The 21,219-nt window shown below is 40.8% G+C and overlaps 1 protein-coding gene across 1 annotated transcript in view; it reads right to left on the bottom strand.

The window, feature by feature from the left end:
- Nucleotides 1-21,219, bottom strand: part of LOC138777297 (slit homolog 3 protein-like) — a 79,000-nt gene that overhangs the window by 21,134 nt on the left and 36,647 nt on the right. Inside the window, exon 3 of the mRNA XM_069956283.1 lies at nt 19,599-19,670. Coding sequence (XP_069812384.1) covers nt 19,599-19,670 — 72 coding nt within the window. The remainder of the gene's footprint in view (nt 1-19,598; nt 19,671-21,219) is intronic.

Genomic DNA, 21,219 nt, shown 5'->3' on the forward strand with positions numbered 1-21,219 from the left:
TCTTCAATTTCTTAGCTATTTCTCGCATGGAATAGCCTTCATTTCTAAGAACAAGAATAGACTGTCGAGTTTTAGATGAAAGTTCTCTTTTTCTGGTTATTTTGAGTGTTTAATTGATCCCACAAATGTGAAGCTCCAGAAACACAATCTGCTCAAAGGAAGGTCAGTTTTGTAGCTTCTGTAATGAGCTAGATTGTTTTCAGATGTGTAAACATGATTGCACAAGGGTTTTCTAATCATCAATTAGCCTTCTGAGCCAATGAGCAAACACATTGTACAATTAGAACACTGGAGTGATAGTTGCTGGAAATGGGCCTCTATACACCTGTGTAGATATTGCACCAAAAACAGACATTTGCAGTTAGAATAGTCATTTACCACATTAGCAATGTATAGAGTGTATTTGTTTAAAGTTAGGACTAGTTTAAAGTTATCTTCATTGAAAAGTATAGTGCTTTTCCTTCAAAAATAAGGACATTTCAATGTGACCCCAAACTTTTGAACGGTAGTGTACATATGCATAACTATATATACACAAGCCAGACCACTGCTTTTAGAGCAGAGTGGTGGTCTGTAACCTTAACAAGGAGTCGTCATGGGAGGGAAAAATCAGCATATCAGGGGAAGAAGGCAAGTTCGCTAAACCAATGTATTTGCAAAAATATGTGATTTACTATACAAGTTAAGAGAATACCCCTTATGTGCTGTCGTATGGTGTTTTATGGGCATTTCATGGTGTCTCTTCATAAGGAGACTGTACCTGTTAGGAACTCACCTGCCAGCGCTCCTCCTCGGTCCCGGCTGCTTCTGTCGGCGCTAGGATCCTGCGCCGAGGCAGCCGGCCGAGCCGGGTGACGTCACGGAGACCCGACGGCGTCCCTGGTAACCAGGGACGCTGCGGCTCCGCGTCACTCCTGCCGGCCGTCCAGCCTCTGCAGCTGAACTGCATCAGGCTCAGGCTGAGGGGCGGATTGCTCCGCCACTCGGTCTGGAGCAGACCAGCTGCTAAGTATCAGGAATCAGGGGGTCGGACCAATGGTGTACTGGTCCGGCCTCCTGACCCAGTATAAAGTGTCATCACTACCAGCTCTCTTTGCTGGTTATTAGTTGTCCTGATCCCAGCTCTCCAGTTCCCTGTTCCCTGCGTTGTTCTGCTATTCTGTCTTGCCTGGATTCTGACCTTTTGCCTGTCCCCTGACTATCCTCTTCTCCCTGATTTTGGTACTGCGTTTGCTCGTCTGGTTCTGACTCGGCTAGTTGACTTTTCTGCATTGTGTTTGTCTGTCTGTCTGCGTTTAATGTTTTGCACGTATTTAGCATAGGGATTGTCTTCGTGGTTGTCCGCGACCGCCTAGGGTCGGCCGAGGCAAGTAGGCAGGTGACAGCGGGTGGGGTCTAATTCAGGGCCCACTGTCTTGTGTCTCGTTCTCAACCTTAGCCTGTGACAGAATAACCAGCCCTAAAATTATATATATACGTCTCCCGAGAGTTGTCATGGATCCCATTAAGGCGTTAGTTGAGCAGATGCAAAACCTGAACACATTGGTCCAAGGACTTGCGGAACGTGTTCAGGAACAGGAGGCTGCTCCCCGTCAAGTGACTATGACGACTCCTTCCCCGCCCGAACCACCTGTACAGCTCCCGGAGAAGTTTAAAGGGGATAGAAAGGAGTTTCGGACCTTCAGGGAGGGATGTAAATTATTTTTTCGGTTACGTCCACGCTCCTCTGGGGACGAGAATCAAAGGGTGGGAATTATCATATCCCTTCTGCAAGGACCACCACAGGAATGGGCTTTTTCTCTACCTCCCAACGCCATTGAGCTAAGTTCTGTTGATTATTTCTTTTCAGCTCTTGGCTTGCTATATGACGACCCTGACAGGACCGCAGTGGCCGAGCGCCAATTAACCTCACTACAACAGGGAAAAAGACCAGTAGAGGACTATTGTGCAGAATTTCGCCAGTGGTGTATTCCCTCCGGTTGGAATGACTCTGCACTACGGTACCAATTCCGTGTAGGTCTCTCTGACCAATTAAAAGATTTATTAGTGGCTTATCCGCCTCCTGAGTCTTTAGAAGAGACCATGACCTTAGCTATAAGGGTAGATAGACGCATGCGAGAGAGACGTAGAGAGAAATTAACCACTGGTCCCTGTAAATCCTCATCCTCCGTCTTTTCTCCCCCTAAACCTACTCCTTCTCTGTCCTTGTCCCAAGAAGAACCCATGCAGATTGGAGCCACGGATGCTAGAACAAGGCAAGCCTATCGTTTACAGCACAATCTGTGCCTATACTGTGGCAAAGCTGGACACCGTGTTCGGGAGTGTACCTCCAGGCCTGGATCACCGCCGGAAAACTCCAGCGCCTGAATGACTATCGAGGGGGTCATTCAGGTGCACAGGTACCGCTCGATAGTAAAAATAAGTTGATTGGGCCTATTACTCTTTCCTTAGGGGAAAAGAGTATTTCAGGATTGGCTCATATCGATTCTGGGACATCTGCTAATTTTATTAATTCTGGTTTTTGGTCCAGTCTGGGGGTATGTCCTCTTCAGCTTAAGTGCCCGCTGAGTATTACTGGAGCAGATTTTACACCACTGGCGCAGGGTAAGGTGAGATATATCACCCCCCATCTTGAGGTAAAAGTAGCGTCTATCCATTCGGAGTTCCTTGATTTTTTGGTTATGGATAATTTGTCCTCAGATATTATTTTGGGGTTACCCTGGTTGACTCAGCATAACCCGGTGTTTGACTGGTCAAGCCGGGAACTCATTCAATGGGGTCCGGGATGTGCTTCCCATTGTATTTCTTTGCATCAAACGGAATGTTCTTTGTTGGAAGGGGAGATCCCCGAATTCTTATCTGATTTTGTTGATGTGTTTGATGAAAAATCAGTGGACGAATTACCGCCGCACGTCCATATGATTGTGCCATTGATCTGATTCCTGAGTCTAGATATCCTAAAGGTCGAATGTTTAATTTATCTAGGACAGAAAGGGAGGCTATGCGTGAATATATCAAGGATAGTTTACGCAAAGGTCACATCCGTCCTTCCTGCTCTCCACTAGGAGCAGGATTTTTCTTTGTTGGTAAAAAAGATGGCGGTCTACGTCCCTGCATTGATTATAGGGAACTAAATAAAATTACCATTAAAAACCAACATCCTCTTCCATTGATTCCAGAGTTGTTTAATCAGATTGTAGGGGCTCAATGGTTTTCTAAGATTGATCTGCGTGGAGCCTATAATCTGATTAGGATAAAGGAAGGGGATGAGTGGAAAACCGCATTTAATACCCCTGAGGGCCACTTCGAATATCTAGTGATGCCCTTTGGGTTATGCAATGCCCCGGCCGTGTTCCAACATTTTGTAAATGACGTGTTTCGTGAGTACTTAGGTCGATTCTTGGTGGTGTATTTAGACAATATACTTATTTACTCTCCTGATTGGTCGTCCCACATATATCATGTGCGTAAAGTTATGGAGCTACCTAGACTAAACAATTTGTTCGCTAAGTTGTCGAAGTGCCAATTCGGTGTTCAGGAGATATCATTTTTGGGATATAAAATCAACCCCAGTTCTTTTGAAATGGACCCCCTTAAAATAGATGCTATCAAGAGGTGGGAGCGTTCCAACAGTCTCAAGGCGTTACAGAGATTTTTGGGGTTCGCTAACTATTATAGGAAATTCATCCAGGATTTTTCCATAATTGCTAAACCTTTAACTGATATGACTAGGAAGGGATTTGGGGATTTGGGAAACTGGACTCCTGAAGCTGTTCTGGCATTCGACAAACTTAAAGAGTGTTTCTCTGTGGCTCCAGTATTGATTCAACCAGACTTCGAGCAACCCTTCATTGTTGAAGTAGATGCCTCAGAGGTAGGGGTGGGAGCTGTGCTCTCACAAGGTTCTCACACGCTCACCAATCTCAAACCCATAGCGTATTTCTCTAGAAAGTTCTCTAGCGCAGAAACCAATTATGATATAGGCAATAGAGAACTTCTCGCCATAAAATGGGCCTTCGAGGAATGGAGGCATTTTTTAGAAGGGGCTAAACATAAGATTAAGGTATTGACTGATCACAAGAATCTTGTTTATTTAGATAAAGCCAAACGTCTTACCCCTCGAAAGGCCAGATGGGCACTTTTTTTCACACGATTTGATTTTGAGGTAACTTTCAGACCCGGCTCCAAAAATGTAAAAGCTGACGCTTTATCACGTAGTTTTGAGATCAGTAATACTCCCACAGAGAATCCGGCAACTATTTTATCTCCTGGAGTAGTAGTGGCCATTTTACAGCCCGATCTGGCTGCCCAAGTGATAGACTCACAAGCCATGGCCCCTAGGAACACTCCAGAAAATAAACTCTTCGTTCCCCCTAATCTCCGTCTCAGAGTCCTTGAAGAGATTCACTGCTCTGTACTAGCAGGTCATCCAGGCATTGCCGGAACGAAATATCTCTTAGCTCATCATTATTGGTGGCCATCTTGGGCCAGAGATACGAAATTGTTTGTAGAGGCATGTGAGATCTGTGCTAGGTCAAAAGTATCTCGTAGGTTGCCGGAGGGACTTCTTCAACCTTTACCTGTACCTACCAAACCCTGGACACACATCTCTATGGACTTCATAACTGATCTACCAGTCTCCAAGGGTAAAACGGTGATTTGGGTGGTCATTGATAGATTTTCGAAGATGTGTCATCTTATTCCTCTTAGTAAACTCCCTACTGCTCGTAGTTTGGCCTCTCTATTTATTAATCATATTCTCCGCCTACATGGGGTTCCCGAAAACATTGTCTCGGATAGGGGGGTACAATTTGTATCTAAGTTCTGGAAAGAGTTCTGTGGGCGTCTGGGTATATCCTTGTCCTTTTCCTCAGCGTTCCATCCTCAATCTAATGGTCAAACGGAGAGAGTAAACCAGTCATTAGAGCAGTTTTTAAGATGTTTTGTTGCTAGCTCTCAGGACAAATGGAAGGAATATTTACCCTTGGCTGAGTTTGCACTAAATAACCGTGAAAATCAGTCTCTCAAAATGTCGCCTTTCTTTTGCAATTTTGGGTTTAATCCCAGGTACTCTTCCGTTCATGCTGCTGAGTCGGTCAACCCATCCGCTGAAAAGATCTACAAAAGACTGTGCACAGTCTGGGCCCAGGCTCTGCAGAACCCGGTTAAAGCCCAAGAAAGTTCTAAAAGACAATCTGATAAAAGACGCATATCTGGTCCAGAGTACAAGGTGGGAGATAAGGTATGGCTCTCGACCAGAAATTTGAAATTAAGAACGCCATCCAGTAAACTATCACCCAAATTCATCGGTCCCTATGTTATTCTTAAGGTCATCAATCCTGTTTCTTTTAAGCTGCAATTGCCTAAAAGTATGAAGATCTATGATGTATTCCACAAATCTCTGTTGAAGAAATATGTTAACCCGGTGTTGCCTTCTGTCCTCCCTGCTCCCTTGGTTGTTCAAGGAGAGCTGGAATACGAAGTAGAGAGAATTCTGGATTCTCGTTGGGTCCAGAATTCTTTGCAGTACCTGGTTCATTGGAGGGGATTTGGTCCTGAAGAGCGCACTTGGGTCGCAAGTAGGGACATGCATGCGCCGCGTCTGGTTCGACAATTTCATTTATGTAACCCTCTCAAGCCTGGTCCTTTGATTAAGGGTCCTGAGGCCCCTCATAAAAGGGGGGGTAATGTTAGGAACTCACCTGCCAGCGCTCCTGCGGCGTCCTCCTCGGTCCCGGCTGCTTCTGTCGGCGCTAGGATCCTGCGCCGAGGCAGCCGGCCGAGCCGGGTGATGTCACGGAGACCCGACGGCATCCCTGGTAACCAGGGACGCTGCGGCTCCGCGCCACTCCTGCCGGCCGTCCAGCCTCTGCAGCTGAACTGCATCAGGCTCAGGCTGAGGGGCGGATTGCTCCGCCACTCGGTCTGGAGCAGACCAGCTGCTAAGTATCAGGAATCAGGGGGTCGGACCAATGGTGTACTGGTCCGGCCTCCTGACCCAGTATAAAGTGTCATCACTACCAGCTCTCTTTGCTGGTTATTAGTTGTCCTGGTCCCAGCTCTCCAGTTCCCTGTTCCCTGCGTTGTTCTGCTATTCTGTCTTGCCTGGATTCTGACCTTTTGCCTGTCCCCTGACTATCCTCTTCTCCCTGATTTTGGTACTGCGTTTGCTCGTCTGGTTCTGACTCGGCTAGTTGACTTTTCTGCATTGTGTTTGTCTGTCTGTCTGCGTTTAATGTTTTGCACGTATTTAGCATAGGGATTGTCTTCGTGGTTGTCCTCGACCGCCTAGGGTCGGCCGAGGCAAGTAGGCAGGTGACAGCGGGTGGGGTCTAATTCAGGGCCCACTGTCTTGTGTCTCGTTCTCAACCTTAGCCTGTGACAGTACCACTACAGGCACTGTACCCAGTCTGTTATCAACAAGCTTAGCTATCAGGACATTGAATGGGAACCAATAAAAGTTGGCGTCTAAATCATTCCACACTTAGATGCCACAGTCAATAGCAACTATGGCATCTAAGGATCTAAGGGGTTTAACAGAGGTAGGAAGCTCCCTCCCTCTGCCCACTTGTGTCCAGTGATTTGATCACAAGAGACCAATGTTTTACTATGCCAGTTTAGCGGCTAAATAAGGCTAGGTCAGCTGTAAGCTTCTGCCTAACGCTGGCAGGCAATAATGCTTTGAAATACTATGTATATCTACTCTAAAAGAGTGTGACATAAAATATTACTTTTCTTTACAAAAAACATACTAAATTTACGGAAAAAGAAAGTTTTTGAAATTTTTTGAGTTGCAAGAGGGGGTATTTAGGGGTTAAAAGCTTTTCACTACAAGTTTCTTTACTGTATGATTATTATTATTTATAGTTTAATACTACTTTATGTTATTCTCTTGTATTAGACCTATTTTCATTGTGTATACATAGAGTTCATAGAAAGAAGACATTCTCTCTACTGCTGATAGCTTGGCATACTTACAGACCACCCTATAAGTGTAGAGTGCACTGTAGACACAACATACGTTCTAATAATGGGGCTATAATCATTAAAAATAAGGATAATGAATGAAATTTTAACTATATGAATTTAAGAATTCATTGTGGGTGTGTTGATCGGTTCCTAGCATCAGTGTTTGGAAATATAGGAACACAATGTAGTACTGTTCAATACTGCCAATATTAAAACATAAAGACCACTTAGTTCAAATTAGAGTCATAAGTCCATATTTAGCTACTGATTATAAGATGCAAAGAAACAGACCCTATTCACTACATCAGACGGCAGGACACATGCCCACTGCCACGAACAATCAAACACACTGTAGATTAAACTTCTACACATACGTCCAGTGCTTGTTGCTTACCAATTATTGCTTCACATCAGGAAAAACTGTCAGCACTTACGTTACTAAAGTTTGGATCATAATTTAGAAAAATTGTAAAAAGATGTAAAAGACCTCAATTAACATTGTAACTGTAGACATCATGACTCAAGGCTTCACCCAGTCTACATAACACTGCCGCATTGTATGAGGACCTCTGCTTGATGCTGAACTTCAGCAAATTAAATTAACAGGATTATCATAAATAAACAGAAATGTCATTACCTCGGTAATAATTTTATACCTACTGCAGTTCTCAACTAAGAGGTCTTTTACTGTGCGCATTTCTGCATAAAGTCAGTAGTTGAGTTTTGTGAAACAGAAACAGCTGTTAGTCGATTTGACTGTAGTTAATCAAATTAGTAGAAATATCCCTTTAAAACGATTGCAAGGCTCAACGCGGCATACGTAGAAAGGTGTTTCCCTGTGAATTGTCAGTACTTTTAGGTAATGGCTTGTATGGATTGTTAGCATGTCTAAATCTGAATTTAAACCTATAAAATAAAGAAAGGAGTCTGAATTAAAGGACAAGTCCGGTAATTTTGAAAATCCATAAGCTGACAGGGACAGGGGGGATGTGATAACAAGTATTAACTTACCATTCCTCGTGCCCGCATTGAGTGGCAGGACCAACCTCTAGACCCCTGCCGGAAGGCCTTTTCCCCCAAGTTGTGATGACCTTATGACTCTGGGGAAAATGCCTGTCCAGGCTAATCAGTGACTGGAGTGGCGTCCCGACCCAGTCACGACTGGCTGAGCGGCCAGTCTATCAACCAGGTTGTGACGTGTGCTGCTCACCGCAGGCATGGAAAGATGTGAATTCGTACTTGTTATCAAATTCCCCCCTGCAATGCCGACTGCCAGATTTTCAAAATGGCCGGACTTCTCCTTTAAATGAGCACTCTAAAAGTTCAAATTTCATTAAGGTAAATAAGAAGAAAAAGTCATATGGAATAAAAACAACTAACCCAAAATCATAGATGGATCTTAGTTTTCTAAAGACACATTCATAAGTCTGTGGCTCTGTAGTCTTTTTCCTCCCAGCACAGTATATAAAAGACAGAAAGCAGAAGAAAAAACTGATCCCGTAGTCTTCTGTTAGGGTCAGTTTTGTGTCTACTGGCATCATTTCTGATCACTGTTGCCTCCAAGAGCTGGGTAGAAATATACTGCATGTCTCTTAGTTTTGCAAACCGATATTACAAATGATCTCGATATATCAGTCCATTATTCTATAATCCACACATAAAGCATGTCTTAGAGATGTATGCGGAAAGTTACTTCTGGTCCACTTAGCAATAGGACATTGACAATCGCAAAGACAGCCATGTGGGCAAGCAGCAAGACCAGAAGAGCATCATAGAGGGGAACTAAGAGAAACATCATCTCTGCTATTAAACTATAGATGCATTATTTTTTTAAATAATTTTTTATGCTTTTTTTCTACCAACCAAAGATTAGCTTTGTGGACTATTTGGTGGCTGTAGACTACAAGGCCGCATTTTCTTTCATGAAAGTCTGACACAGCAGACTAAGTAGGTGCAATCTGTCAACTTCAATCAGACATCATAAAGAATAAAGAATGGCAATCGTGTGCCCTGCATCGCTGTTCCCCTATTATACCATATGTTCTGGATAAAATGACATTTCTATTCATACAAAATACCAGATATAATTAAATTCTTTCCATTTCCACAAGAGAGCAATGAAACAAATGAAAAATGTAATTTTCTTATGTCATTTGAATTAGCGGCCATATTTGGATTGCTGAATGGTTGAAAAAAATGAAAATTAAATGTTTTTACATTACATTTACAGTAATAAAGCAAAGGTCATGCACACAATCTCCAGCTCAGGTACTTGTAGTAAGGTACCACTGTTTAAGTCATTTAACTTGGTAAACCAGAGAAGCAATAACTACCCCAAAATGTCTGCTCGAAATGTCATACATTAACCCTTTGGTGTCATGGAATACCCATACTAAATTAGTCACTTCAAAGGGTTATTTACATTTTATTAAAGAGATTCTCAAGGCAAAATTAACTCGTCCCCTTGTCCACAGGATAGGGGACAAGTAAGAGATTGTGGGGGGCTTGGAGGTTAGACCCCCTGCCAATATTTATTCCTATGCAGCCGCTGGAAAGAGCCAAATAAGCCAGAAAGTGCTCACTCGTCTCTTTCCAGTGGCTCCATAGGATTGAACAGAGCCACGGGTAATATGCCGCGGGTCTTGTTAGGTTGTACGACCAACACCCACCTAAGCGGAGATCATTTCACACAGAGAACTAAAATATTTTTTAAACTTTTACTTTTGTATCTTTTTACTTTTTTTTATCTGTACCTTCTGTCACTGTAATGCCTTTACCTTGGAGCTTTTTGTATGTGTATTATCTATGTTACATGAATAGACCGGCAGCGGCGCAGGGATGCCTGTGCCACGGTTCTTTTTTTGAATGGTGTCCCAGCATTCCTGTGTCGGTCTATTCATGTTAAAAACATAAAGTCATGTACCTGATGGTACATTTGCTCTAAGGTATAAGGGTCAGAATACTATTTTTTTTTTTATAAGTGGTAAATAAAACCACTTATGTGGTTCTGTCAATGGAAAAATAAAAAACGCAAGGAGGAAAAATCAAAAATGTAAAATTGACTGTGTCCTTAAGGGGTTAAGCAGTCTAGACATTTTATGCAAGGTGCCTTGATGATTATAGGCTACTTCCTTGGCAGCAAAATCTGCTCCAAATATAAAAGATAAGCCCAGTATAATAAAGATATATCTCAATTTGCTAATTAAAAAAATCTTGACTTACAACTGACCTGGTTTCCCTCTCACTTGTCACAAAAGGTACAAAAAAGCACTAAAGTAAATGACAGTGTGACACAGAAATTGTGCAAATAACGTAATTTAACACTCATTTACACAAAAGACCCTTTTTCTCTAATTCCTTACATTTGCTAAAATCTGCAGCCTCGACCAACTACTGCAGCTTCCCGCATAACACCTAACAGTGGGGTTATTCCTTCCTGTGAATTACTAAAAGTGTGGTTTTATAATCTAATAGGATGAGAAGGAAAGTAACACTGTTCAAAGACCATGAGACTTCTGTCGATATGAAAACAATTCTTTCTTTATCTTCATGCTAGAAAAGTCCGGCTGCATTCTTTACATAGTTTAAGACAAATCTGATGCATTACTGTTTCATAGCAAATAAGTGAAATACATACAGACTGATTTACCAACATAAGAATTGTGAATGCTAGTGGAAATGATGTGAGATGCTGCCGGTAACAGAGCTGAAGTACAGACAATCTATTTAACACCACAACAGTACTACATGACTCTCCTTTTTTTCTGTTAACAAATTCATTGCTACAGTACCTTTCCCTTCAAATTTTTCCAAATGACTCTCATTGATCACCGATCACATATATTTCTCTAATCCACTTTGCTCTGTGGAACATAACATTGACTTCATATTCCCTTATTTTTCCAATTATTTATTAAGCACTGACTTGCAGGGACACTTACCTCCAATAGGTGGCACCAAAGAGCACGCTGTATTCCTTTTGGAGGAGGGCTACTTTTCATGTAAAAGTGTTTTCCTTGTTTGTGAATCATCCTGATTCAATCACCCTAAAGAGTCTTTCAATACTTCATGATATGAATGTTTAATCCTGATTACCCTATCCTTTCAGACATTTAAGCTTGTTTGGGGATAGCTAGTATACCTTTTGCAATCTGCAAATATTTTTAACATTCTTTTCCCTATACTTTTTACCCTTCCACTTCTATTTACTAGGTCTCTCTACTAGGTCACCTCTAAAGGAGGCAGGCCAATGCTTCTCTAAAGGAGGGATATTCTGATCCCTAGAATATGCTTCATATTTGTTTACCACATGGTGGACATATACAGATGAAGTATATGGACCAGTCAAAGAATGATGCAAGAATAGTGCAAGCCCATGCTATATTCCCTGGTTAAGTTTACAGGATTGTCTGGTATGCAGGTGGTGAATGAAGAATGCAATCTACTTAATTTATGGGAATAAGAATAATTACATACTGTCTGGTACCAACACAGTCATTTTTGTTATGTGGGACAAAGTGGTTAAGATGAACTTAAAAGGGAACCATTCACCTCCCAGATGGAGAGTAAAAAGGCCCCAGTGACTTATAGCTGCCAGGCTGTTCCAGGCAGTCTTTTGCGGGGCTGCAATTTATAAAAATCTACGGTTAATGCTCGGTCCTGGCTCCCGGTAACATGAGGGCGGAGCAGCATGTAGTCACGCTCTGCCCTCTTCCCAGTTACTCATGCTCGATTGGCAGCCTGAGCTTTTTTATTGGCGCTGACCTTTTCATTAAAGGGATTATCCAGTGCTACATAAATATGCCCACTTTCTTCCATAGACAGCCCCACTCTTGTCTCCAGTTTGGGTGGGGTTTTGCTGCTCAGTTCCATTGAAGTGAATGGAGCTTAATTGCAAACCGCACCTGAACTGGAGACAAGAGTCTTCTCTGAAAGAAAGTGGGCATGTTTTTGTAGCACTGGATAACCCCTTTAAGTTCCCAGTGCTCAGGCTGCCAATCAAGCGTCAGTGGCTAGGAGTAGGGCTGAGGTGGTGTTACTCATGCCGCTGTGGCTCCACCCTCATGCCTAGTTACCATGAGCCCGGACGAGCATTAAACATTTTTTTTTTGTTTTCTTAAATTGCTTCCTTTTTTTTTTTTTTTAATGAAATCTTTTTTTTTATTGAAATGAAAAAAACAACAATTTATCCCCCAGTACAAACAAAACCCCTCAGCCCCCCCACCACCTCCCAACCCTTCCATTCCTTATAGCGGGATAAGCCTATGTTCACACTACGTATGAGACCGGCCATTTCGTGACCCCGGCCGGATCATCTCGGCCGGTACTTAATCTGATCTTTCCGCCCGTGGAGCTCTGATGCGGGTGCAGCAGCATGCGCCTCATCAGAGCTTCCCATAGCACACAGTGAAGCAAGCGGCCGGAGCCGCTCGCTTCACTGTGTGAACTGTGAGGTCTTTCTGCGGCCGGAATTCACTGAATTCCGGCCGCAGAAAACTGATCTGTCAGTTATTTGCGGCGCCGCATAGATCCCGGCCGAAGCGTATACGATGTGTGTACGCTCCGGACAGGATCCCTTTGAAAGTAAGGTTACGTTTCACCCAGCAAAACTACAGTCGTAGTTCTGCGGCAAGAACTACGGCCGTAGTTTTACGTAGTGTGAACATAGCCTAAAAATACATATGTAGCAACACTCTAATTACAATGAAATATCATAAATTATAGAGGTGTTTTCAAATTGCTTCCTTGCTGGAAACTGAGGGGCAAAGCATCAGAGAGCTGTGATTGGTTCTCTTTAAAAATTCAATATGAATTGTGTTTTGGTCTGTGCTGTATAAGATACATCAATTATCTTCTATGTAAGAGACATCAGGTATCTTCTATGTAAGAGACATATTTCTTGGAATTGGCTTTGTTCACATAGCTACAAACCTGCTTCCAACAATATTTCTTTTGCAACTTACTTTCAAATTATTCCTTTAAGAAATGCTTCCCAAAACTTCTCCATGTTAAAAAAGGCTGTCCTAACTTATCCCAACAACATATGAATATATACTGTATATATATATATATATATATATATATATATATATATATATATATATGTTCTTGCACAGAAGTAGCCATTGTTTGGGAAACAACAATAAATATAATCCATGTACAGGGTGAGTCAAAACACTTAGGACACCTTTTATTTCTGAAATGAAAAGGCACATGACATAGTCAAACCCCCCCTAGCAAGTGAGGGGGCCAATCAATTTGGCTATGTCCGGAACATGGCTGCGCCCATATTTTTTCAAATGTTTCCAATAGAAAGGTGGTCATGTAGCATATCAAAGATTTTACCAGGTGACAGGAATTTGTGCAGGTAAGATACAGTCAATGGGGTTCTGACTAGTACTGCCCCTGATTTCTAGAAGAGGAAACCATTTGTGGTTAGGAGGAGTTGTATTAAATTAAAATTTTTATTAGATTTTGCAGAATTTTAACAAGGCCTACAATTGGCCTGAACAAAAACCATAAAATTGCGAAAACAAAAACAATAAGATACACATAAGTACTTCTGCCAATATTGAATTTCGCGGACTTAATATTTCTCCAGATGGAAGATAAGTAAGTAGCCGAATAGGCAGATTATTTCGCAAAGGGTGAGGAAATCCAATGTTTCCAACGTTTTATCAACTTCATATTGTGAAAAAAAACAGGAGATAAAAGGGTTTTATGTGAACATTGTGAGTTTACTCTATTGATAACTTCTGAGATTGTGGGAGGTTTATGTGCCAATGATAGTCTGGCTGCTATTAGAATATGGTGTATGATCATTCTAGAATGGGCGGGAAATGAAGACAGGTTGATATCCAGTATAACAAGTGCTGAATCTTTTTTTATGAGTGTTGGGGAAACATTTTGAGATCAGATCAAACACTTCATTCCAATAATGTGCTATGATAGGACATGACCACCACATATGTGTTTGATTGGCAATTTGATTACAACCTCTCCATGATTTATGCATTTGGTGTTTTGAGAGATTTGTCTAATGGCCGAAAACCATTGTTGTAAAGGAAGTGCCCATTTCCTCTTCCCATTTCTGCATGTAAGGCAGCTTTTTATCAGATTCAGTTTCTGTGTTGTCTGTTAAGATGTCATATATATGTGTATAACCTTTACGGAAGCCATTCCAGTGAAAAAGAAAAAGGTATGTGCATTCGTCAATTTTGTGGGTTTTGTAAACCAATTGTGTTTTTTAATGAATTGTATAATCTTTTTATAGTGTGATAGAAAAATTGAAGTGTGAGGGATAGGAAGGGGTAAATCAGATAAGGACAGGGTATGAGTAGTTTCACGAAAGTCTGCTAGTGTGCGGTAACCAGCTTCAAGCCAGATATCCAGTTGTAAGTCTGGTATAATCAATTCTAATAGATTTAATGGAATTTCTTCCTTTGTTAGGTATAGCCAATATTTTTTTAACATATATTTATTCCACAGCAATAATGAGTCGGACATAGATTTTAGAGAAATTTCAGGAGAGGATATTTTAAAAACGTAGGATAACATGAGGTGTTTCATTTTGTAATCCGTTATTAAAATATTATCTTCAGTAGCTGACCACCTATGTATATTTGGAAAGTTCCAACAGGTAGTAAGTTGGTCTAATATTGCCGCTATGTTGCATGCTGAAGAGGAGTTGTATTAAACTACAGTCAACCCTGTCTCCTCCATGCTGTGAAATATGATAATGAAAAGATACAGAAAGCGTACTTAGAATAGAACAAATATGCACAGACAATTGGAACAACCAGAGCATGTCTGCTTCAATGATCTCACAGAAAAAGACTCCTAGATAACATATACTACATTTGCAAGTATTTTTCATACACATACCAGTAGACATGGCTGATATGATGTATTTCTAAAAACTGGCAAAAGGCCTGAAATTCTACATGGGAGTGACTCTGGAATGTATATGTGTTGTCTACACCAAGGCTTAAAAAGTCGCAGTGTGTGCTCGAGAAAAAAAAAGATATATGTCTTGGGGTAAAAGTTAGGATTCCTCCTCCCCCATTGATACAGAGAAAGCAAAATAAACATAGGGTATGAGGAAGTAGGCCTTAAGAGCTGAATTAGACAGCCTGATCTGCTAGATCAGTCCATTGCAGAGGGTCTCCACAGACATTGTTAGCGATGTCCAAGCATCCCTTGCTTTAAAAGGGTTCTGTGGCATTGGTATATAGAAAATAAAAGATGTGATGCTTACCTCTCCATGCTCCCTCCTGCCATGTCTGTAGGTCCCCTGTTGACCACAGCCACCACTGCCACTTTCACAGATGAACCAGTCTCTGCAGCCACAGCACTGTCCAGTCTCAGACAGTGATTGGCTGAGCGGGCTGTCACTGCAGAGATGGGTTCCTCTGCGGTGGTGACTCCAGTCAGTGGGAGACCCAGAAATACAGCAGGAGGACACAGGGGGAGCATGGGGAGTTAAGCATAGCATCTTTATTATTTTCTATATACTGATGCCAAAGTACCCCTTTATTCAGCAGGCAGCCAAACATCAGCTACTAAATGGAGTGATGCATGGATGGTGGCCGATGATCTTAAAACTTATTTTAAGACCATGGTCAGCCGACAAGCGAATGATAGCTTGCTCTTCGGCTTATCATTGTCTTTATTATACAGGGCAATATTTGCCTGATTCACCCTGATTTTGCAATTGATCACTCCATGTAATAGGGCCTTTAAAAGGGGGCCATTTTCTTCCCGATTTTAAATGACGATCAGACTGGATAATAATTTCAGCAATAATTTGCATGAGCAATTATGTTACATCAACTAAGCCTTTATTCTATGAATGGCTAGTTCCACACATATACAGCTCCTGTGTTTCTTTGACTAGGTGGAGGGAGCTCCCTGTTATCAATTCAAAGGGATTTTATATGAAGACTGACTTTTACTGCATTTTAAGTAGGCACAACTGCTCAACTTTACATTTATTCACAGATATTTGCCAAGGGAATACCTAAAGTGACACTTTAAGTAAGCTTGTAACTGATGAACCTCATCCATAGAGTGCACTATAATATAATAATAATAATAACAACAACTAATAATAAAAATAAAAGAATAAAAAAATAAAACAGTGCTACGTATTCCATTCTCTATCATTAATATTTACATCCATCCTCTATAATTACATCCATCCTCTATAATTCTACTTGCCCACTTGGTTCCACATGCTCAATGACTGCTTCTCTTTTTATTGTGGCCTCACCCACTAGAGGTCAGTAATATGTAGAATTAGCAATGTCCATGTCAAAATTAAGGCTATGTTCACACAACGTATTTTTTCGTATCTCTACAACCGCTGTTGCCGATTGCAACAACGGCCGTAGTTAATACGAAAAAATACGCTGGCTTGCTGTCTATGGGGTCCCGGCCAGAGCGTATACTCATAGTATACGCTCCTGCTGGGACCCCTAGTGGCGCCGCAAACAACTGACATGTCAGTTTTTTGCGCCCACTTGCTTCATAGTGTGCTGTGGTGAGTTCTGATGTGGGCGCACGCTGATGCGCCCACATCAGAACTCTGCGGGTAAAAGATGATCTCTGCGGGATGATCTTTTCAGAGACCGGCCTGGTCATGGAACGGCCGGTCCCTTACGCCATGTGAACATGGCCTAAAAATGTATGTCATTTTATTTCCTCAACCTGGTGAAACAAGACTATCTTAAGGTGGTAATTAAGACATTAAATCCAGGACTGCTTTAACAATAAAGAAAGACTAGTGTCTAGTGTAGTATCACTTCCTTGCTATCTACCTTACCTGCAACTGGGTGTTGTTCACCAGTGAGGCCTGCCTCAATGTAAAGATACTGATCTAGCTTAGTCTATTTGTACATATGGTGAGAACAGACTGTAAAGTATCAAATCCAAGGACCTTGAAAATAAGGACAGTTGGGGCTATATGTCATTAATGTTTTACACATCTTTGATGCAACAACCCAAAATATGGTTTATCGTGGCCATAAAGCATTTACAGATTTTTAACTCTAAAATGTAGACTGTTACCAGTGACTACAATACTATCTATGAATATAATGAATGGTTGGACAATATACTCTCAGTTTCAGATAATTCAATGCCTGAGTTCATATTCTATGGTCTCACACTTAGAGATGGAATTTCTTGATTCTCCACATATATTGAGTAAGAAACAGATTGAGAGTTGGAATCCTTAAAAAATAACCTGAACGGCCACACATCTGTATCTGTTCACACCAGCATTTTATTTGTTTACATGCAAAATCTGCGCCCCAAACCAGAAGAAAAAAGCTTCTAAAATGTGGCTGCTGCCTCAATATACTTACTGCTACCACTGAAAACAGGCAGACTGTGCTCTGAACAAAACATCTTGAAGCACTGACAATATTATTGCACATTTATAGAAAGCTTTGGGGGGCCCTGAAATACCTGAGCAGCTAATCATTGGTTTATGTTGTTTTCTTCTTATTTGTCAGGATACATTTTACATGTTATCAACACTTAGGAATTTCCTGCATCTTAACAGAAGATATTGGCAAGGAGAAAATACATTTTTGTATTCCTGTACTTCTGCTATCACTCACTGTTGCCAGAAAGCACCTTTAGGCTGGGTTCACACAACATATATTTCAGTCAGTATTGTGGTCCTCATATTGCAACCAAAACCAGGAGTGGATTAAAAACACAGAAAGGATCTGTTCACACAATGTTGAAATTTAGTGGATGGCCGCCATATAACAGTAAATAACTGCCATTATTTCAATATAACAGCCGTTGTTTTAAAATAACAGCAAATATTTGTCATTAAATGGCGGTTATCCACTCAATTTCAACATTGTGTGAACAGATCCTTTCTGTGCTTTTAATCCACTCCTGGTTTTGGTTGCAATATGAGGACCACAATACTGACTGAAATATATGTAGTGTGAACCCAGCCTTAACATCATGGCTATGTTCCTATGATGTCTTTTTTATGTGAAAAATGTCCGTCTTTTGATAAAGACAGATGTCATTAATTATCATGAACATTAAAGGGGTTGGCACTTTATAGTACAATTGTTCGGTATACCGTATTCGTAACTGTACTCGCAGTACTTACTGACAGCAGCTCCCTGTGTACCTCATAGAGCTAAAATCAGACTCCCCTCCTCAAAGTTGTGCTGTCCTGCTCTGTGGTGAGTCTGACCATGCCTCTCACCCCCAGTGCCCTTCATAAGCATATACAGGCTCTGTGGTGGACACTGGGGGGACGGGGCATGGTCACATGCTCCTCCTTGTTAGCCACTTTTTGGAAAGACCCATCACAGAGCAGGGGAATCTGATTTTAGCTCTGTAAGGTACACAGGGAGCTGCTGTCATTAAGTGCTGTGATTACAGTTACTAATACTGTATATTGGACAATTTTACTATAAAGTGGCCAACCCCTTCAATGACGTCAGTCTTTATCAAAAGATGGGCGTTTTTCACGTAAAAAAAGACGTGGAAACATAGCCATTTTATTATTTTTTTTAAATGAGAAAATAACTCCAGGTGTTAGTAAAATAACTGCCTTTCTGCCTCAGCAAGTGACTAACTGAGGAGGCATTTCCTGCAGGACCAGCGCATCATACACCTAAGACTATAGAAACAGCAGCAGCACCCAGGGTCATTTCTAAAGACAACAAAAAATGATCATCCCTGTGCAACCCCTTTAATATGGTCAGATGAGCTTGGGTTAGACAAATCAGATTCCATGTAAAATTAAGAAAAGTGTTTCGTCATACTTAAATGATGGGAAAAGACAGCACAGAACAGGAACAACCTGAAACTTAAGGGATTTGTCCAGCTTACTTGGGCATGGTGTTCAAGGCTATAGTCATGTGTGGCATATTTGCTGCACACTTTTTTATTGATTTCAATAGGATTTGTTAAATCTATGCATACCCTGCAGATTGTAACTCACATTTTGCCTTGAAGGTAATGTATAAGTTTAAGATAGATATAGTCTAACTTTCAGCTGCTCATTTGAGATCATGCTAGAGGTGTCTTAATTCCTTACTGAACGTATGGATGTTAGGGCTCGGTTCACACGTTGTAACAGTGCGGCTGTATTTGCGGCTGTAATAGTGCGGCGGTATTTTTGGTGGTTCGTGTGTATGCTTGGAAGTATAGGATATGCGGCTGCACAGTGCACACTATGTCTGAAGACCATTGTTTGCGGCTGAACATGCGGCCGAGGATTGACAGGCGGTCCGTACGGAGTACTTCAAAAATAGCCGGCAATGATGCCGAATGCCGATGCCTCTAATAGTTAATATATTAAATTACTAAAACACATTTTCTTTGTAATCAAGACACTTTCGTTGGTCAATAATTTATTTCTAACGAATCCATCATTTTGCAATTAAATATACTGTTAAAAAAAATAGATATATAAATAAATGTATATTTATCTATATATTTATTTTTTTAGCCTACGACAATGAACAGTGCTTTTCCTATTTCCGCTTTTATTCAGCTAGACTTTTTCACTCCATCTTGTTTTTTTTTTTCAGCATCCGTTACTAAAAGCCTGTACATCTGTAGTTATATAATTAGTAAGTACTTACATCCGTTCTAATTGCTTTAAGTCTTGAAATGCTCCCCGCTCAATGATGCTGATTTGGTTATCCTCCAAGTGCCTAGAAAATAAAGCATTTCAGTCATCCAGTAAATGGGAATCTTACACCTGAACACAAGATATGTATTTGAGAATTTACACCTTAAGGCTATGTTCACACTATGTTATCGGCTGCAGGAACATTCTTTTTTTTTACAAAAAAGATTTGCGGGTGTGCCTACAAATCAATTAACCATTCACTTCATTATAAAGTGTGGCCGTCGGCCGACTTTATATTGTGTGAACAGCCATTATTTCTTCACGCTGTCCACCAAATAAATAATAGGCATGTACATTATTTTAATGCTCGTTCTAATGAAGGGCATTAAAATAACAATGTGTGCATACAGCGGACGGCATTGCATTGACTTCCTTGCAATGCCGCCCCTGCAGTAAAGAACAGACGCTGATTCCATTGCAATCAGCGTCCGTTCTTTATTTTAAAATAATGTTGTGTGAACATAGCCTAATGATGGTCAGCACTGGGGCTGTGTAGGTTCACATGTGCAAGTAAAAAATGTGTCTGATTTATGTCCCAGATAGGAACTAATCACAGACCAGCTATCATTTCACAAAATGAGCTGTGATTAGTTGGACAAAAATCAGAGAAGCACCAAATTTAACACAAAGCATAATCCATTATATTTGCTATGCAGTATTGTTTGGGGTATCATGTAGTTGTCAATTCTATTGCTTATTGATGCTTTAGATGTTTTGCCCTAGCACTTATAGACTATAGATTAAGCACTATATAGCAATTAATGCATGTCTTGTGATACTTTCGTGCTAAGCTGCACAAGTTTAAAGCAGCGTTAAATCTTTAAACTTTATCCTCAAATATCTGAACAATGCTATGACCAAAAACTTCCTATTTATTGTTCTGAATTATTTGAGCGGTCTGCTAAAAATACTTATGAATTTATGTCCATGCCTGTTCGGACTTCGATGCAGTCTTCGGATCGTGATATATGGCGAGACTGCATTCTTAGTCATCATTGAATTTGTATTCTATGTATTCTATAGTATTTATATTCTATGTCTGAACACAGCTCTACTCCTGCTCTGCTAATTGAATTCTTACCATACCTATCTCTTCCATGCTAGTTCCCTTTGGCCACTTAGCAGCTGGTATAATTGTTTAGTGGTAAAGCGTTACTTCAGCTGCAAATCAAGTTTATTTATTATATAATAAAAAGTAATGCCATTTTTTTATACTTTTTATAAACTTTCTAGTCTTCAATGTTCCTCCAAATTATATGGAGCCTTCACCGTTTACTTCCAAAGGATGGAAGTCTGTCCTGGTTATGTAATGTAGAGCAGCTCTTTATTGCACAGTTACTCGAGCTCTTTCTTAATCACCTCTATAACATGACCAGTTCAATGACTACAGAGAATTCATGCACAAAATATATTAAATGAATGTCAATTATTAATATGTTTTTTCCTAAAAAAAACTTTGCTAAGCTAGAATAAAAATATTTATACATTAAATTTAGCAATGCAATTAGACTATTTCTCAAAACTGTTTTACAATAGTTACCCCCGGATCTCACCAGGTATCACAAGTAGGA

The sequence above is a fragment of the Dendropsophus ebraccatus genome, unplaced genomic scaffold (genome assembly GCF_027789765.1).
Source record: "Dendropsophus ebraccatus isolate aDenEbr1 unplaced genomic scaffold, aDenEbr1.pat pat_scaffold_565_ctg1, whole genome shotgun sequence".
In the NCBI taxonomy this organism is placed as follows: Eukaryota; Metazoa; Chordata; class Amphibia; order Anura; family Hylidae; genus Dendropsophus; species Dendropsophus ebraccatus.